At 36.6% G+C, this 20,213-nt stretch overlaps 1 protein-coding gene across 2 annotated transcripts; it reads right to left on the bottom strand.

Annotated features, from left to right (window-relative positions):
* Positions 1 to 885: 885 nt before the first annotated feature.
* Positions 886 to 19,420, bottom strand: LOC120251505 (carboxyl-terminal-processing peptidase 1, chloroplastic). Of its 2 annotated transcripts, none has more exons than XM_039260036.1 (13): positions 19,015 to 19,420; positions 18,624 to 18,743; positions 17,139 to 17,276; positions 16,721 to 16,825; positions 16,452 to 16,620; positions 5,924 to 6,000; positions 4,753 to 4,797; positions 4,084 to 4,167; positions 2,810 to 2,848; positions 2,661 to 2,735; positions 2,427 to 2,556; positions 2,216 to 2,338; positions 886 to 1,288 (listed from the first exon to the last, which is right to left on the bottom strand). In XM_039260036.1, exons 1-12 carry the CDS (start codon positions 19,381 to 19,383, stop codon positions 2,295 to 2,297), a joined length of 1,395 nt encoding a protein of 464 aa, XP_039115970.1. In that variant the 5' UTR covers positions 19,384 to 19,420; the 3' UTR covers positions 886 to 1,288; positions 2,216 to 2,294. The 2 variants fall into 2 exon arrangements, with proteins under 2 accessions (XP_039115970.1, XP_039115971.1); XM_039260037.1 differs by having other exon boundaries at positions 2,673 to 2,735; positions 19,015 to 19,419.
* Positions 19,421 to 20,213: the final 793 nt, after the last annotated feature.

Genomic DNA, 20,213 nt, shown 5'->3' with positions numbered 1-20,213 from the left:
CTTCAATTGGGCCCTTTCTTTGTGGCAGTGTTACAAACAGTTGAATCATTTGATATTGTGTTATCCATATGCTCTATCACTCTTCATTTTTAATTTTGATTAAATTAAGGATTTTTTTTTTGTATTTTGAAAAATATATATTATCACCCATATACTTCATTTTCAGACGTATTGATAATACCCTATGAATTTGATTTTTAAAAATTATTTACATATATAGCTCTTATTTCTAATTTGTTTTTGTATATTTTATACGTTTCAGGCTTAAAACAAACTTGGGTTGGTCACTAATAGGAGAAATATATTGAACTTTGAGTATCAAACTTCAATTTGTATTCAGAATACTATCTACTGTAAGCCACATGGACATCATTGATGACACGGTATATATGCTGCAAATTGCTACTGATGAGACAATTCCAATAACCGTGTCATCAAAGTAATTAAAATGATACAAATTGAAATTTGATGCTCAAAATAAAAATTGACAATAGTACAATACCTACTTAAGATAATTTACCCATCACTAATAACCAGATATCTCTACCTATGCACCATGTACATGCTTATTTTTCTCCTAAGAAAATATATATATATATATATAGTTTTTATTTTATTCATCTTTTTTTCTTTTTGAGAAAGCGAGCAAGGCAGGGGACGTGCACGTGTGGGGAAGCAAAAGCTGGCCCGAGCCCACATGCACTCACTCGTGCGTAGGCTATGAGGTTCGATCCCGGGTCCTCCCCGAAGCGTCTGGCAGCCTTGAGGACTGCTCGATTGACCCGAAGCCGTTGGTCTTATTCATCTTCACACAAGATATTATCCACAAAAACCTCTAATGTAATAAAGATGACAAAAACAAAGAAGGGGCATGTAAGCCAAGTCTTTAGCATTAAGGACACCAGAAACAACATGATACATTTCATAACAAATGACAGAATCTCTGACGAACTTAAGTTGACCGAAACAATGCATAAATAGTAAAAGGTGCATTTCCTAAATAAATGCATACTAACTAATGCAGTTGGATCAATGATTAATTAAACCATGAGAGCAGTGATCCTGGAAGCAGTCAGCAAGCATCAAAATACACAATAATCAGCATTTCTTTAGTTATAGATGTCTAGAGATCAAATCTATCTATATTTGATTCAGTCATCGGAGCTTCGGTGTTGACATTACTCATCCGCCGCAGCATGTGAAGACATTGTTCTTTGGAAAGCAGTCATCTATATACCTTCTTTTGGATACCTGATGCCGACTTTCATGCATTATACACCAATGAGCCCTGCTCAAAACATGAGCAAAACAATTTGTATGAGTTACATGGCTGAATCAGAGAAACAAGGGAGCTGAACTCATATCATACATCTTAGTCACTAATTGAGTTCAGTGAACAATTATTCAATGTCAGTAAGCCAAAGATGAAAATAAATTTGCCGTCTAAACATTTTTGTTCCCTTTACTTTGCCTTGCCCCAACCTTCATGTTCATCGTTTTACTTTCAAAATATTCATATATGGTTCATATACTTTGATTATTTTTATTTTATTCATTTTTATCACCGAGAGTGTGATTATTTTTTCCAAATGTTTTGCTCTTCTACACTTCTACACATTCAACCAACCATGACTTTTTCCATTTATGTGTGGTTAATTTTTACAATGCAAAGTACAGGGATTGTATTGAACATTTTGAAAATTAGAGGATTGAAATGAACAAATTGGGGCTACATGGCCAAAATTGGCTTTTGCCATCACTCCTAAATAAATGCACCAATCTATGTAGGAATTGAAATGGTTACTAGGCTTCATTTCAGCTGTTTATAATATGAAAGTTAAGCCCTACAATGATCCAATCAGGACATTAAACTGAAAAACACAGCCAAGTAATCTATTTTATAATAAGAAATGGTTTGGAGAGCAACAAGCAGCAAACTTTGAGCATTACCCTCATAATGGAGAATGCATGAAGATTCAGGACCAAGCACAACAAGTACTAGGTTTACTCTTAACATGAGTGTCATTTTGCAGTTCTTACGGTATTCAACGCAAGATATATTGCTTTAAAAACATAAGCTCTATTCTTTCCCAAGTGTCATAATATTATATCAAAAATGATAACTGACAAAACCATGACATTATATACTACTATCTATATAAGAAGGCAGTCAATCTTCAGCAACACAAGGCATTGAAAGTGTAAGATTATAAACCTTAGAACTTAGATGGAAGATAATAATAGGCGCATATGCTAACGCCGAGAAAGCATTGGAATCATATCTATCCCATCCTTCAAACTTGGCAATGTGAAAAATAATCTCTGACTTTACTCAGATCTGCAACTGAGTCATGTTAGAATTCAATCTTGATTGCAGCAGAATGAAAATTATCAGGGTGTCGTATTTGTACAAATAATAAAATCACCTGGAAGGCGAGAAAAATCAGGTTGTATTCCATTTCCATTGATATCCCTGTGACTTGGAGTAACATATTTTCCAATTGTGACTACCACACCAGATCCATCATGCAGCTCAAAAACAGATTGAATTAAACCCTGCAACATATAAATTTAATCCCTAAATTACATATAGTGAGAAGCAAGCATTCGACGTAAATTAGCAAATTAGCAATAAGAATGAGAAGTGGAACTTTCAGAACTGTCAATTGGACCTTGCCAAAAGTTCTTTCTCCAACAAGAACAGCTTTGCAATTGTCATGCAGCGCCGTAGCCACCTAGAACATTTGTCATGTTTTAGGGTTTAGTGAAACCTAAATAACAATGAGATAAAAGGATATGTGTCACGTACTATTTCGCTTGCACTTGCCGTCCTGTTGTTAACTAAGACCTGCATCAATGTACTATAAGTAATTAGACGCAATTCATAGATACAACCTGAATATACTTTGTACTAGTTCAAGAGCAACAAAAGCTGCATTCTTGTCAAAGTTTTGTAACAAATAGAAGATGTCCAGAATCACGGCTCACTGAGTGTAGGGATGTGGCTTGTGAATATACCAGGGTCAGTAGGAACCAGAGAAATGGTATAAATACACAAGGTCTACAAGAACCAGTGATGTGTAATATAGGGTACATATAAAATTTTGCCTCCCTAAATCAATTGTACAATCTGCCTACAACTATGGAACAATCCACTTAGTAAAAACACTCGAAGTTAGGGCTTCAGGCTTTCCAGACAACTTGCTATCCAACTAATTCTTTGGTGTGTACATATCCACATCTGATTAGAGCCCAATAAAGGGTCTGATAAACACAATATACAGTTGTAACCGCAGAGGCAGTCACATTACATGTACCATAAATACATTTCAGATATGCAGCTAAGACCAGGTGTAGAAATCCAAGGGATGCCTATGTATTCAAAACCTTACCAGGCCAATTATAATCAATTATATTACAGTTGATTAGCATATTAGTGTATAACAGATTACAGGTCAATTCCAACAAACTTCAATTTTTCTTTGATTATATCGATTAGCATCAATATAATCAATTATATACCCCCTTTTATCACTGTATTTTTGATCGAAACAACACTAAACAAAATTTAAAGAACTTTAAGTAGAAGGAAATCCTTAATAAGTATTTTCCGTGTAATGAAATCCTCAGAAGATCACCCCAATTTTTCATAATTGTTATTTTTAAAAAAAAAATTGCATAACAAGAAGGAATGAAAACTGAAATTTTCATACAAATTGTTTAGTTTTTACCAGTAGAAATCAAAATTTAGATCCACATTAAAACAAACTAAACCTAATATTTTTTTTTCCTTAATTTAAGTTCAAACAGTAATTTTTTCACTACATGTTAGATGTTCTTATAACAAGGTCTTATGCTATGTTGGGCATATTTTGGGTCATTTCTCTTATAAAATTAAGGGAAATATTTAATAATGCAATCAACTAATAGTTAGCTGTCAAATATTAGTTTAGAAACACAATTTGTAAACTAACCAGTCTACAGATACAAAACAGTGACACTTTCATTAATGGACAAACTTTGAAGGACAGAAAGAACAGAAGCAGAAATAGTAATAGCTACGCAAGAATATAAAATGCCTACAACGACAGGAGCTGTGACCAGTGGTGCTGTTTCTGCAACAATACTTTTTTGGACTTGAGGATCCCTGCCAGCTGTGTAGATGACCTAGATCATACAAAACAAAAAAACTAAAATAGCAGATATTTTTTAAAGGAAATCAGTTCTAAAATATGTTCTATATGTGTTTGTTTCTCTTTCCTAGTGCCTTAGCTAATTATTTTGTGATTGATTAAATTAATTTGTTAACGGTACCCCTACTGAAACTAGAATAAAGTTCCCCCGAAAATGATGAAAAAGAAGACTTATGTTCACCATCAACATCAACTTATTATTCATGCTAATCATTGTTTTGTACTATATAAAATATTGGTAGAATACTCTATTTAATCTCTCTAATATAGTCAATCTGCCCCTTTGATCCTCTTAATATAATTTGTCCTTAGGAAAACCCTTTATTTTAACATTTGAGAAATGTAAGTCCCTCTTAGAGATCTTTTAGGGACAAATTGTATGAGAGAGACTTACATTTCATAAATTGTTAAAATAGAAGGACTTCCTAAGGACAAATTATATTAAAAAGATCAAAGGGGCATGACTATATTAGAGGGACTAAATAAGGTATTTTACCTAAAATATTTTAGAGAAAGCCTTAAAACAGAAATATGCAAAAACATAAGGGTAGTTACATACTGTTTCTCCTTTATCCAAGAACAGTTTGGCAACCTCGATCCCAGCCTGGGAAGAAAACCTTCTTGGGTTCAGGATATCAAATGTTAAGGTATATTGAAATGAAAATTGCTAATTGAAATAACACACAGTTATTCATAATTGTTAGATAGATGTAATAATATCAGTCACATTAAATTTACACTGCTTAGTTTAGATTTTATATTATTGTTTGGATATCATCTCATGCATAGATTATCTCATCTCTGATTTATTAGTTGTTCTATATCTGCAAATTGAAATGATTAAAACAGCAAAAAGAACTCGCATTGCATGCCTCCAATTTCCCCAAGAATAGATCATGTAAAGCAGAAATTCAACATAATTGCATAGACTGTATAAGTTGCCATGGCACCAAGGTCGTTGTGAAGGCTGCATACAGTAACTACACCTCTAGAATTAGAAGTATATGTGAAATCACAATGTTTGCACTAATTCTTTGCTAAAATGGGGTGTAAGAGGGGTTCATAAAGTACAGAAAAGTAAGGCAAAGTAAGGGAAAAGAAGGCTTCAAAACCTTGTTTTGAACTAAGTGTGTAATGTTTTCTTGCAAATATATACCATACGTTGGAGAAACATATTTGACTTTGCATCATCAACCTCATTCATCACCACCTTTTGTCAAATATCAAATCAAACTTCTTTTCAGATCATAATGTTCTCCCTCAAGAAGACAACCTATACAATTTCTTGCAGATCCAGCAAGTGCTTGCAAAAATTGATGAGTAAAGTTCTCTTCTAAACACTAATGACAGATTAATTTTATTTGAATAATATACAGCCACCTGATCAAGAATTTTATGCAGACCAACAAAATTAACAGCTACTGCTGCACAGCTTAGTAAGGAAAGTGATATTTTTATCAACACATGTTTACCTCCATTTGATGGTTCTTAGGTACATATGATATGCCAATTAATAACTACCTATAATAAAAATCAGTACTCGACAGATCGAAGATGCCCCCAAACAAATTGAGAAGGCTGGCAAATTCTTAACGCATATCAACAACTAAATGGTACACTTGTAAATGTAATATAAGAAATACTCAGTTTAAGAATAAACTTTTCTTTATCATGAAACTGCATATGACAATCACAAGCATATAGAAGATAACATAGACATACTAACGAACCTCTACTAGCCCACCAAGATTATCTCTAAGATCCAAGACATAATACGAGGCACCGGAATCTTGAAGACGTTTCAAAGCTGCAGACAATAAATAAACAGTAAATGAACAATATTGTGGTTTTATCAAGTGTTTTCAGGTTCTTGTGGATCACTTGATGTTTGCATGTCGTCTTTTGTTGGTGTACGAGTGGTACTGTAATGGGTCCATATCAGTACTTGCACTCTCTTGAAATGATTTTAGCTGTCATAGTGGCTTCAGAGGCCTCTGCAACTAGTACAGCAGCTAATAATTAAGTCCATTCGATAAACATGGGAAAGGAAGGGCTGTTTGATAACTCTTGTTTGGTTAGAAAAGAGGAAGGAAAGTAAAGGATATATAATAATATAATTTAGCAATTATATCCTTATTATAAAGTAAGGTTCTGTAAATAATTAAAAAAATTAAAGGCATTATAGTATTTTTATAAGTTATAAAATTTTTTTGGGTGTTCTCCCTTCCTACCACCCGAAATCCGGGCCAAAGAAAGATAGGTTTTGGAGGATATTGGCGGGTCAGAGTTAACTCTTTCTTTCCTTTAATTACATTGAAAAAAATTATTCAAACAAGGGAAGGGTTCACATTGATTCTCATTCCTTTACTTTATATTCCCTTCTAAACCCTCAATCCAAACACATCAGAAGGATGGGTGCTAGGGCTAAAGGCTGAATGATTTCCATTAAAAAAAAAAACATAGGGTCCGTTTGATTCGTTAAAGAGAATAGCACAAGCAGTACAGCACAAGTGCTTGTGCTGTTCTATGTTTGATTTTCATTGAACAGTACGAAACACAAAATTACGATAATATCTTTTTATTATTCTATATTTATTTTATAATAAAAAACATACAATAATATTTTATGAAAATCTTATCAAATTTTACAATGCCCAACAATAACAATAAGTTAAAAAAAATTTAACATAATTTTAAAAATATTTAATCCACAACAAACAAACTTTCATTAATATCTAAATCCTAAAATATAAATAAATAGATAAATAAATAAATAAAATTTTAAATAGATAAATAAACAACTAAATTTTAAAAAGATAAATAAATAGATAAAACAAAATAAATCATGTTATCACTTCTTAATGAGAGTATATAATTTTTAATTTTAAATAGGGACAATTTTGTCATAAATTGTCCTGTACTACACAAGAATTTTTGTACCGTTGTTTTAGCGGTAAAAAAAAATAGGAAGTTGTGCTGTACCGATTGGTTAGCTTGTGCTGTACTCCCGTCTCATTTGTAAATCAAACGCATAACAATAGAAGTTGTCCTGTGCTGTCCCTCAAAATCTTGCGTATCAAACGGACCCATAGTATATGTTATATATAGAGAGAGACAAAGAGAAGACTCACAAGATGAGATGCACTTTATCATAAATTATCTCTGGAAACGAGATGACATGACAGGTATGGAGTTTCTTGGAGAACTGGTGAGGCAGGGAGGTAATTTCACTGAATTTTTAGTCTCGTTAAGCAGCTGATGGATTGAAAGGTATGGTACTATGGTTTTTGATAAAAGAGGGAGTTTTTGAGGATCTAACAAAATCAAAGAATGTTTTGGGAATATAAAAAAGACGAGGGATGTTTTGAGCAATTTATTTATTTTAAATCCTTATTAATAAGTCACGGGGGCTGAAATAAAAATAAAGTAAATGTTGGGGGTCAAAAGGCTGATATAGAATTCAAGTAATTTGGAGGTCACTATGAATAAACATAGATATATATAATCCTTAACCCTAGAGCCGTTCTAATTCTTTCCCTCCCATAGCCGCCGGTTTCTTTCTTGTAAAACTCTCAAAATTTTCTTTCTCCTTGTTTAAATAGTTCAAGATATTTATGCTTTGCTTGGATGAGGATTGTAGAGGGGTTCATAATGTATGGTAGAGTAAGGTAAAATAAGGAAAAGATGGTTTTAAACCATACCTTGTTTGGAGCAAAGATAAAAGTAAAAGAAAGTTATAAAACATATAGTGTTTGGTTTTAAAGTAATGAAAGGTAAAGTTACATATAATATTACAAAAATACTCTTTGAAAATTTTAAATGAAAATAAAGAATTTTCTCATGTGACGGGTCATCGGAGATTAGTGGTGGCCGATTGTTGATGACCGACAGCCGATGGAGTTAGGTTGCCGATGGCAACAGGTCAGCAAGTGGGCAATGGCCAGTGACGGCAAATCACCGATGACCACCGGCGGTGGGTCGCCGGAGGTTGCTGACGGTAGATCACCAGTGGCCGGTGGCAGCGAGTCACTGGTGACCGGTGCCGATGACTTAGTGGTCAATGGCAGTGGATGGTGGGTGATAGAACATAGTAGTAAATATTACAAACCTATGAGGGCATATTGATCCATAATTTTGTAAAACCCTCTCCACACCCAATTTGGAGGGTTGAGAAATAAGGGACCGTTTGGTTCGCGGTAATGTAGAAGGATTACCATGTGTTACGTGGTAATATGAAAATATTACCACGTTTGGCATTGTATTAGTGGTAATCTGTATGGTAATATCACATTACCAACTTATAAATATTACCAAAAAAGTGGTAATCCTATTACCACCAAATTTGGTGTCTATCTTGGATTACCGTGGTAATCTTATAACTTTTTATATTTTAACAAATTGATTACCATGAAAACCAAAGTAATAAAAGTTCCCAACCAAACATGGTTATATTAAATTACCGCAATATTCCCACCCATATAACATTCCCACTCATATTACCATAGTAATCTCGTTACGTGGTAATATGTCATTAACACGAACCAAACGGCCCCTAAGGGTAAAATGGAGGTTTCAAGCATGGTTTAGTTCAAAACCTTACCTTACAAAACCATCAAAAACCTTCATCCAAGCAAAGTGTTAGAGTACTTGTACATGTATATTATATTTATACGTGTATACATACTTATGTGTACACCATTATTGTATTTATAAGGGCTGGTTTGCACTAGTGAATTGCATTCTTTTCTCTCATCATTTATCTATCATGGTATTAGATGCCGACCGATCGCCGGAATCTTGTTCAGTCCGGTCTATGGCGCCACTGTGAACATGTTCAGTCCAGATTTCTGCACGCTCTCTGACGTGATTTGTTAGCTCTCCAACGAGCTTTGTTAGCTCTCCACAGAGCTCTGTCAGAGCCTTGCCACCTATGTGCTCGCTTTGTAACCTCCGACGAGCCTTGCCACCTCGGTGTTCGCTTTACAGCCCCGCAACCTTGTGCCTACCCTGCCAGTCCCATGAGCACACAGGTGGATAACGCACTCCGATCGCGTCAGTCCCAGGATCTCATACCAGCCCACAACATCTGTGCATGCTGCCGACGAGCTTTGGGCGCCTTATTCGTTGAACTCCGCACGCTGTCGATCTTCTCGCCAACGAGCTCCTCTCAACCGACGAGCTCATCTCCGTCTTTTCTCGCCAACGAGCTCCTCTCAACCGAAGAGTTTCTCTCCGTCTCTTCTCATCGGCGAGCTCCTCTCTACAATCTTTCTCTTTGACCAGTCAACAACGCATCCCAAGTCCCCAAATCCAACATCTCTTTTTCCAAGCCGACCACCCATCCCTTTTCCATCCCATCCGTCCCTTTTTCATTCCCAAGTCCCAAAATTTGGCCTTTTCCCTTTATCTTGATTCCCACTTTATTCCTTTTTAATAGTTTAAATATTATATATATATTATTTTAAAAAAACCATCCCATCCGTCTCCTTTCCAGCATCCCAAGTCCCCCATCTTGGCCTTTCCTTTTATTTCCAACTTTATCCCTTTTAATAGTACATATATTAAATTAAAAAAGAAAAACAAAAAAAAAAACCCATGGCATCTTCTTCTCCACATTTCCTAGCTCCAATCGATATCAAATTAAACGGTTTTAATTATAGAGAATGGTTTACTACTGTTCGCATTGTTTTACTTTGTATGAATCTGCTAAGCCATGTCGATGGCACCTCTCCCAAACCATCCACACCCGATGCATCATGGACACTTGTTGATCACCGTACCATGACCATTATCTGTCAGTCTTAAGAGATTGATGTTCGTATGGAAATTGAACATCTTCCCACTGCTCATGCAATCTTGAAACACTTGGGTCATATGTTTGAGCATTCCAGCTCTGTCGTCAGTATGCCATTTGCAGGATCTTATTCACGTACAGCAACATGAGCGTTCCGTCAAGAAGTATGTCAGTAACCTGCGATCCTTGTTGTGTCAGATTGATTCTTAGGAGGAGTCTACTTGCTTGACATGCAAATGTTGCCAAACTCGCACTCAGTCTCACCAAACATAGCGCACCTTCGAATTTCTGATGCGTCTTCAACCTGATTTTGAGGCTGTTTGCAACCAACTACTCAATCGAGACCCTCTTCCCTCATTTGACTATGTCATCGCAGTGTTATTGCTGAGGAGACTCGTCTCAGCACACTATCTCCACGACTTATCTCTACAGATACAGTTCTCGCCGTGACCTCTCCACATTCCTCTCAATACCATCCGGCCATTTGTGCAACCAACTCCTACTTCATCGACCTCTTCTAGATCAATTGTCATCTATGATTACTGCAAGCGTCCTGGTCATATAAATAGTTAGTGTCTTAAGCTTCAGCAACGACAACAGCAGCAGTCATCACAGTCTCACTCTCTGCCTCAATCTCTAGCTTCCACCCCTCATGCTGCCTATGTTTCAGCTTCAGCTTCTCCTTCCTCTACTGATACTCTTAGGTTGCTCAGCTTACTGAACAGATTCATGCTATGCAGTGTGCTCTGCCCTCCAGCATTTCTTCTGCTATGTCTATTGCCTCTGGTATGTCTTCCTCATCCTAGATTTTAGATTTTGATGTCACTCATCATATGGCTACAAATACCTCTAGTCTAGTCTGTATTTCTACGCCTCACACCTTTTCCAGTGTTCGCACTACTAATGGGAGCCTTCATCCTGTCACGCAGTGTGATCATCTTCAGTCCACTTCATTTGACATTCCTGACGTCCATTATGTCCCTAGCTTAGCTCTCAACCTTCTTTCTATTAGTTAGCTCACTGATCATAGTCTTACAGTTACCTTTTCTTCTACTTGTACTGTGCAGGACCATCTTACAGGCCAGAGAATTGGGATCAAACGTAGAGTTGGCGGCCTCTATCACTTAGACTCTCTTCATCTTCCCAGTCTTCCATCTTCTGACATAGTTGCTTCCATGTGTTCTCTTGATCGTTGGCACAGTCGCCTCGATCATTTGTCTAGTTTTCGCCTGAAACTCTTAACAAGTTCAAGTAGCCTTGGTTCTCTTTCTTCTTTTCCTTCACATCCATGTACCGGTTGTAAACATGCTAAACACACTGCTTTTCCTTTCTCTTCAAGCGAATATATTTTCGTATCTACTTTTGATCTTGTTCACTCTGATGTTTGGGGCACTGCCCCCCTCTCATCTCTTTGTGGTTTCTTCTATTACATATCCTTCGTTGATGATTTCTCGCGCTATACTTGGCTTTATTTAATGCGTTCTCGATCTGAGATTTTTGCCATTTACTCTCAATTTGCGCAAATGGCATATACTCTGGTAAACGCATTAAGATATTTCACTCTGATAGGGCACACGAGTATTTCTCTACATCCTTCCGCACATTACTCTCCACTCACGGTACTATTCCTCAACAATCTTGCCCTCACACACCTGCTCAGAACGGTGTCACTGAGCGCAAACATCATCATATCCTGGAAACTGCACTTGCACTTCTTTTTGCCTATCTGTCCCTCAATCTTTCTGGGCTAAGGCCATCCTTATCTCCGTCTATCTCATCAATCGCACTCCTATGACCACTCTCTCTGGCATCACACCTTATGAACGTCTTTACTCACTTCCTCCTTACGATCATCTTCGCACTTCCGGTTGCACTTGTTTCTTTCTTTTGCCTCCCGTCGAGCGAAACAAACTCTCTGTTTTGCTATGTGCATTTTTCTCGACTATAGCTATGAACACAAGGGCTATCGCTGCTATGATCCTCATTCTCATTGTTTTCGTATTTCCCGTCACATCATATTTCTTGAAGATACTAACTTTATTTCTTCTAAGTTGTTCTACCACTTCTGTACCTTCTCCTGATGTCTCAACGGATATTTCCTCTACTCTTCCTTCCCTTTCCTCTAGGTGCATTGATGGATTTGGTAACTCGCCTTCTCTCTCCACCGACCTACCCTCTCCTGAAGATGCTCCTGCTGTTCCCCGTCGTTACCCAGACCGCACTCGCCGTCCTCCTACTCAGTACGCACTCTCTCCTCTACCTACTCTCCCGATTTGTAGGCCTTTCTTGTTGCTATTCACTCTCATTCCGAACCGCATTCTTATTGTGAGGCGGCATTCTTATTCCGCTTTCGTCTGATGACAGAGGAATTTGATGCTCTTCAGCGCATGCATACATGGGATCTTGTTCCGCTTCCGTCTGATGTTACTCCTCTCAGCTGTCGGTGGGTCTACCGAGTCAAGACCCGAGCCAATGGTAGTATTGAGCACCACAAAGCGCGTCTTGTTGCTCGTGGTTTTACTCAAGAGTATGGCATTGATTGTGAGGAGACATTTGCTCATGTGGCCAAGTTTACTACTGTTTGTCTTCTCTTCGTTATTGTTGTTGCTCGTCACTAATCACTTCATCAGTTAGATGTGACCAATGCCTTCTTACATGGAGATCTTTCTGTGGATGTTTATATGACTCCTCCTGGTTTTTCTTATCCTCCTCAACATGTCTATTATTTTCGCAGAGCTATCTATGGCCTCAAACAGGCTCCTCGTGTCTAGTTTGAGCGGTTTCACAGTGTGGTTCTTACTCTTGGTTTCACAAAGAGCACTCATGATTATGCTCTTTACTCAGCAGACTCCTCGAGGCCTCGCTATTCTTCTTCTTTATGTTGATGATATGGCTATTACTGGTAATGATGTTGATACTATTCTTTCTCTAAAACAGCGGTTACACACAGCGTTCAAATGAAAGATCTTGGCCCTCTTCATTACTTTCTAGGTCTTGAGGTTGCTTATTCTCGTCGAGGTTACTTGGTGTCTCAACAAAAGTACATTTCTAACATTTTTTTATGAGATGATATCATTGATCTTCACACTGCCTCTACTCCTATTGAGCTGCATCACCAACTCTCTTCTGATGGTGAGCTTCTGCCTGATCCCACTCATTATTGTGCACTTGTTGGTGCTCTCGTCTATCCGACCATCACTAGGTCTAATATTGCATATACTATTCATGTTCTTAGTCAGTTTGTGAGTGCTCCTTGCTCTACTCATTATGTTGCCCTCTTACAGATTCTTCATTATCTTTGTGGCACTATATCTCGCTCTTTACTTTTCTCTTCCGCGTCTTCTCTTGAGTTATGCGCCTATTGTTATGCTGATTGGGCAGGTGATATTTCTTATCGACGATCTGATACTGGTTTCTGCATTTTCCTTAAAGATTCTCTTATCTCTTGAAAAAGCAAGAAACAATCTACTGTTGCTCTTTCCACTGCTGAGGCTGAGTATGGTGCTATGTCCTCTACTGCTAAGGAGGTTCTTTGGTTGCATCAGATTTTGGGACTTTGGTGCTCCTATCTCTGGCCTATTCCCATATACTGTGATAACCAAAGTGCCATCAAAATCGCTGTCAATCCTGTATTTCATGAGCGGACGAAGCATCTTGAAGTTGCTCTTCACTTTGTTCGTCATCATTATCTTGCTGGCAATATTCTTGTTCCTTATGTCGCCTCTACACAGCAGATTGCTGATCTTTTCACCAAGGCTCATACTGTCTCCCGGTTTCATTTTCTAATTGGCAAACTCTCAGTTCATGACCTATTGTGAGTCTGAAAAGGGGTGTTAGAGTGCTTGTACATGTATATTATATTTATACGTATATACATACTCATGTGTACACCATTATTGTATTTATATGGGCTAGTTTGCCCTAGTGAATTGCATTCATTCTTTCCTCTCATCATTTATCTATCACAAAGCATTAAATTTTCTTCAATCCAAAGAGTTAGACCAGATTCTATAGGGTCATTGGTATTAAAAATCAGACTATAGGTAGGTTACACGATTCCTTTTTCTCCTCCTTTTCTATTGACCAAATTCAATTTGTATACTTGTAATACGTATTTTTATAGAAAAAGAAGAAACCTTGTAAATAGCTCAAATTGATTATAAGCAAAAGATTAATAGATATTATTGCATTCATATCTTCAAATCGAGATTAGAATTTATTGACGATATGCGTTTGGTTATAGGTAAGAAGGCTAGGAGTGAAGCGAATGGCGGACTTACTTGGGCGAAAGGTAACTAGGTAAGTACTTTACCTATACTTGGATGTAAATATACATTTGACCATGTGAATATATATATATATATATATGATTGAGTTTATTGGATTGGGCATTTACTTTGTACATGTATCTTAGTATTAAGTAGGAAGCTTTTGTTATTGGATTGATAGCATGATAGATTTGTGTTGTCATATAATAAGTGTGCATTACTTTGTTTGAAGTGTTGATGTGATTGAAAAGAGATAATGGATATATGTGATAAAATGAATTTGGCATGTTATTGAGATGTGAGACATGAAATAATTGGAAAAGGACAGATGATTAGTGTTCATCTAAATTGGATATGTCCAATTGGATTGATGGCATGATAGATTTGTGTTGTCATATAATAAGTGTGCATTACTTTGTTTAAAGTGTTGATGTGACTGAAAGGAGATAATGGATATATGTGATAAAATGAATTTGGCATGTTATTGAGATGTGAGACATGAAATAATTGGAAAGGACAGATGATTAGTGTTCATCTAAATTGGATATGTCCAGTGGCCTAGAGATTGACATTATGCATTAGCACCTGTCCATAGAGGCGACAATAGGGTGTTGACACTTGTCCATATAGACAGTGATAATAGCAGTATCTAGGATTGATGAGATTGGGATGTATGTCAATATAGACGATGATAGCGTATACCCTAGGTGAGACATGTCAATTAGACCATTGGACATAAATAGTTAGCTTAAGGATGGCCCAAATAAATAAAACAAAATAACAGATAGTGACAGAGAATAGAGTAAATAATTTGAGAATTTAAATTGGCATGAACAATTCGTGTATGAATTGCTTGATTATATATCTTTATATGAGAATTGAATTGACATAACTAACATGTTTCATGTTATTGATTACCTATTTATATTTCTTTATGAGGCAATTAAATTAGCATGATCGATTTCGTGTTATTTATTGCTTGATAATGTTGCATTATATGACTACATATATATCTGTATAAGTACAATATTTACTGAGCCCGAAGTTTATCCCTTGCCACTAATTTGTCAGAAATAGATAATTGAGATTACTTTGGTTAGCACTAGTAATATGATTTATTGTTTAGGTGGGCTAGCACATAGAGGCTCATTACACCTTATATTATGTTGATTGTGTTTCATTGAATTAGGATTATTGCTTTAGGAAGATTGTTAGAATTTATGTGACCTAGAAATTGTTGATACTTGAAATATTCCATAATATTGATTCTATTTATTGTGGAGGATATATAATTATACTGTATGTTGGCTTTGATGAGATATTATGATAATTTATTTTTGGATTAATAAATGATTTTGAAGAAAAAAGGGGTGCTACTAAGGAGATTTTAGCAATCATAGAGATAGTTTAAGTAATATTTTCTTGGCAAAAATTTTGATCGTCACTGACCAACAACCTCTCACACAACTTTCACAACAATCAATTGCTACATATAAGTTATCAAGTTGCTGTGATTTGAATATAAAATTCAGTATCATCTCGGGAAGGAAAATAACATAGCGAATGCCTTCTAAGGGCATTCAAACAGTTACCATTTGACAATGATTTCAGATTTTATTTGAAGAAATTAGGATGAGTATAACACAACAAGTGGAGCAGACACAAGCGTCTCAGCAATGTTGACAAAACTAGAAGCCAACCCAACTAATTATCTCGGGTATGAGGTGAAGGTAAAGTCATCACACCTAAGCAAGGAGGTATGCACAAGCAACTACTGTTAGATGCAAATGAAACATATTATCCGCGTCTGATTCAACTCAAAATGTTAAGCAGTTTGGATAAGAAACTAAGGCTTATATGTTTAAATTCATATTTTCCAAATTAACCAACGCGTGACTATTAGTTACTCTAGCATCTGCAACACCATTTCCATGATTATATTGAGATTAGATATTCAAGGAACATCATATTTGGATGCAGACCTCTCGAAATTTCTATTGACTGGGACTCCAACAAGATGTACTACAATATGTTAAGGAATGAGCTATTTGCAAACAGATGAAACATGATTCCCAGAAGACAAAGCCTTTTCTTGCTTGGCTGATCTTGGAGTTCAACAAAACAATTGATTTAAGTAAAATGGACTCGAGTTTGAATGATGCTAGCATGTCTTGGAATAAGAATAAGCTAACATACCTGTTAGCAGATCTTTTCTTGCCAATGCATTGAACTCCTTGATGTGTATGTAACCAACTAAAGAACTTCCATCATCTCCTTTTTCAAGGCGATAAAACACCGGTGTTCTTGCAACAAGTTGCCTTTGCACCCTAATAGATTGAATGGGACCACAATTTCCATGTTTAACCTACATACACATATTCAAAAGTTTGTAAGATTACAAAAAGTTAAAATGTGACCTTAACACTGCAATGACAGCTTTTGCTGAGTCTGTGATGAAAGACAACCTCAATAGTCACAAATGTCTCCTTTGGGCCTTGTAGCATTGAGGAGACATCAAAAGCTGATTTTCCCTTGACATCCAGCCCGTTAACAGATAGAAGCTCATCTCCCTAAACATGTGAATAGACAATCCTTTACAAGAAAAGAAGCCTAATTTACTTATTAGATGGTTATTCCATGCTTCAGCTAGTTGACAAAAGCTTGCGCAATTAAACCATTCTCATTACAGATCAACCAACTAAAGTAACAAGTGGGTTAACTAAAGCATAAATGAGAACCACAATTCAGGGATAGAGAATGAATTGATTGTCCAATGCATAATATCTTCTAAAACTGAAGGCAACAGTGATGCATAGTTATAACTCACTAATGAAATAGTTAAATATTTGGAAAGGCAAACAAATAGTTTGGTAAGACATTTACCTGTCTCACACCAGCAGAATGTGCAGGGCCGTCTAAGATGACCCCCAATATTTTCAACTTGACAGACCCATCGTCATCTGGAATCTCTCTCAGATTTATTCCAATACCTGTCATGTCGTACCTTGCCATCTTTGAGAACTTTCATCAAAGATGAAAGCATAGAAACAGAAACTGCAACTCTTGTCAGAAAATAATTGCATGAAGAGTAATGAACAAGCAAAGATAGGGAGCAAACTTTAATATGAAATAATTACAGCATCCCTTTCCTTGCAGTCATAGTCTCATAAACATAGTAATTTATTTTCTTCTCAGAAATAATGAAAGAGTCAATTCATGGAGAAACATCAAATACATTGAATGAAGAAAAAACATAATAGCACAGTTAGGAGAATAATATAAGATGTGAGAAGCCGAAACAACCACAATTAACACCTTCTGCTGGATTCGCTAAATATATATAGTTCTCTTCAACTACACAGCAGAAAACATAAATTTTCATGCATCCATAATTCAATCCCATCCAAGGCACTCTTATGGCTTGCAACATACTCTCTAGAAGGACTGGAGAACAACATTCTAAAAACCAACATAAGCCTGATCTTTAACGTTCTGTTCGCAAAATAAAAAATCATTGCTCCTCTTTAACCATAGGAACAAACATACTCTCTCCAAGACTCATAAAGAGCAACTCGCCACTTCATGAACTTGCTAACCCATAATTGTAGATCGTGAGAAATAATTAGCAGGTTTACTTAGGATAATAGTCCTTGGTGACTGAATCAACAAGACTACTGGAATGTCGTCTCATAATAAATCAACTTTATGAGTTGCAAGGGAGTCTCCAATTATTGATTCGCATGTCAATCAAGTCTCAATTGTGAGGCATATCAAAAAGCTGTCAAATTAAAAAATTATAATGTGTTCCATAGACGTTGTTACTTGGCGGTCAAATTCTTCATTTAAGTATATAAAGCAGTGGTCTGCATAACAAACTCTGTATTGCTTCCTATACAAGATGACAATAAATAGGCACAGCAGCTATTGTTGACATCTAGCTCAAGGCTCTGGGAACAAGATAATGCTGGCCTGGCAAAATGGAAAATAGTTTCTGTTTACTGGGTGGGAACTTGGCACAAAACAATAAATTACAATATCTCAGAAAGTTTATCGAGGCAGATAGCTTTCCTGAATATAACTCCAGATCAAATAGTTGACCACTGAAATGTATTAAAAGAATGTCAAGATTCTTATGTTCATATATATATATATATATACTTTTCTTCGAATCTCATGGGCATACTTGAAAAAATTTATGATACAGTATGTCAAATTTTGATGAACTAGAATGAGGTGCATACTTCAAGAAAAGAATTGTAGTATTCAAAACTTAGACATGAAAAAAGGATGAAAAATGAATTTCAATTTAGTCCAAAGGAAAATTTTGACGCACCCAAGATATAAGCTGAACAAAGGAAAACCAATTACCTCTGATGGATCAAGGAACCGCGTGTAGGGGTCACCTAGGCTAGCAAGCATTTTTTTGATAATATCATGAGCTCTAGATCTCTTCTGAATGTTCCCCTGGAGGATGTCTTTCTTCTTTTCCTTTTCAATAACAAAAATACATTGAAATGTCAAGAAAAATATCTACTTGTCATCCATCATAAGCATAAATCCAGTACATTAAGACAAGCAATGAACATTGAAGGCAGAATTACATGCAGAGAATCATAATAAGTTCTAAGGCTTCCATAGTTCATAATTCTTCAATGTAATTCTCGCTTCTATAAAACTCAATCTCAATAGTAAATTGCATAAAAGATTATGAGACAATTGAGAAGTGGAATTAAAGACACAGGTCAAAGACCTAGTTTACCAGCCATTTCTCGGGCGACCAAGAAGTGTTTCCAAGAAAGCTCTCATTGACGACCTCCCAAGCCTCCTCCACAAGGCCTTCGTTGGTGAGCGACTCCGGAGGCTCCTCCTGAAAAACCTTGTCTTCCCGACATATCTCGGAGGGTGGAGGGGATGGCGAGAATGCGCTCGAAGAGCCCGCGACGGCAGGAGGAGACGCAAAGAGGACGCACGAGAGAGCTCCGGCAATGCCTCGGAGGAGAAGCCTCTCGAGACATCTGGAACTGTTGTTGATGTTGCCAGTGATCTTGATACGATTGCGATGGAGATCGCCGGAGGAGGAGGAGATGACACGGCTGGAGACGCAGCAGGACGCCATTAGAGCGCTCATCGTCTCCTTGGCTTGAGGACTAACGTTTTTTCAGATAACCTTCATTTATTACAACTTGGTCATTGTAAGATTGTACGTCAGTGTTACTAGGGATACAAGTGGGCCGAGCCTGGGCGGGGAATGAGATGACCATTTGACGCAGCATGATATAGTTAAGGACTTGTTTAGTCTATGAATACCCAAGTCAACAACGAAATGGAAACCTAAATCATGTTTAGTCTAAAAATTCCCAGGAATTTAGAGGAAAAACATATCAATTTTATTTCAAATTCAAGCTGCCTTCATAGCCCGAAGGCTTACAAATAAATAGACCAACAAGAAACACTAAAAAAGAAATAAATTGAAAATTTTTCAAAAATAGAAAATTCGCGATTGACACCATAGAATAAAAATTAAAAACCAAACATAGCGAATGCCAAAAACGGCGTCTCAATCAGAGATCTTCAGCCCAAGATATCGATGGAGGAAATCTTTCCATAAACGGCAAAATTGCTATTTTCGAGACCCATATGATGGAATTTGGCCGAAAAAGGGTGTGACTCACGAGTTTGCGAGTGACTTTTGCTTGTTGACCTGTTTTCCATCTAATGGGGTCCTCTGAACACCAAAATTACCTCTTTAGGAAAATTACGAAAATGACCCCGCCTAGGTCATCGCATCCCACTTGTCCAGGTAGGCGCAGGTCTGCATCACCATTCCAGTCTCCACTTCTAACGGAGCGGAAAATCCGGTCCCAAAATTTCTTACATGAAAAAATTATTGTTTGGTTCCTTTTTTTTTCCTGCAACAGACACATCATATATGAAATAAAAATTTCACAAAATATTTCT

The sequence above is a fragment of the Dioscorea cayenensis genome, chromosome 20, assembly GCF_009730915.1.
Source record: "Dioscorea cayenensis subsp. rotundata cultivar TDr96_F1 chromosome 20, TDr96_F1_v2_PseudoChromosome.rev07_lg8_w22 25.fasta, whole genome shotgun sequence".
In the NCBI taxonomy this organism is placed as follows: domain Eukaryota; kingdom Viridiplantae; phylum Streptophyta; class Magnoliopsida; order Dioscoreales; family Dioscoreaceae; genus Dioscorea; species Dioscorea cayenensis.
The sequence above is the reverse complement of the archived record's forward strand: the minus strand, read 5'-3'. Positions and strand labels throughout refer to the sequence as shown.

Bases quoted from the DNA above. Each gene is read 5' to 3' on its own strand.
- LOC120251505 (XM_039260036.1), bottom strand. From the start codon at position 19,383: ATGAGCGCTCTAATGGCGTCCTGCTGCGTCTCCAGCCGTGTCATCTCC. The intron at 16,621-16,720 runs GTTGTCTTTCAT...ATGTGTATGTAG, and splicing joins AGACATTTGTGACTATTGAG to GTTAAACATGGAAATTGTGG. The intron at 4,798-5,923 runs GTTCGTTAGTAT...TTTTCTTCCCAG, and splicing joins ATCTTGGTGGGCTAGTAGAG to GCTGGGATCGAGGTTGCCAA.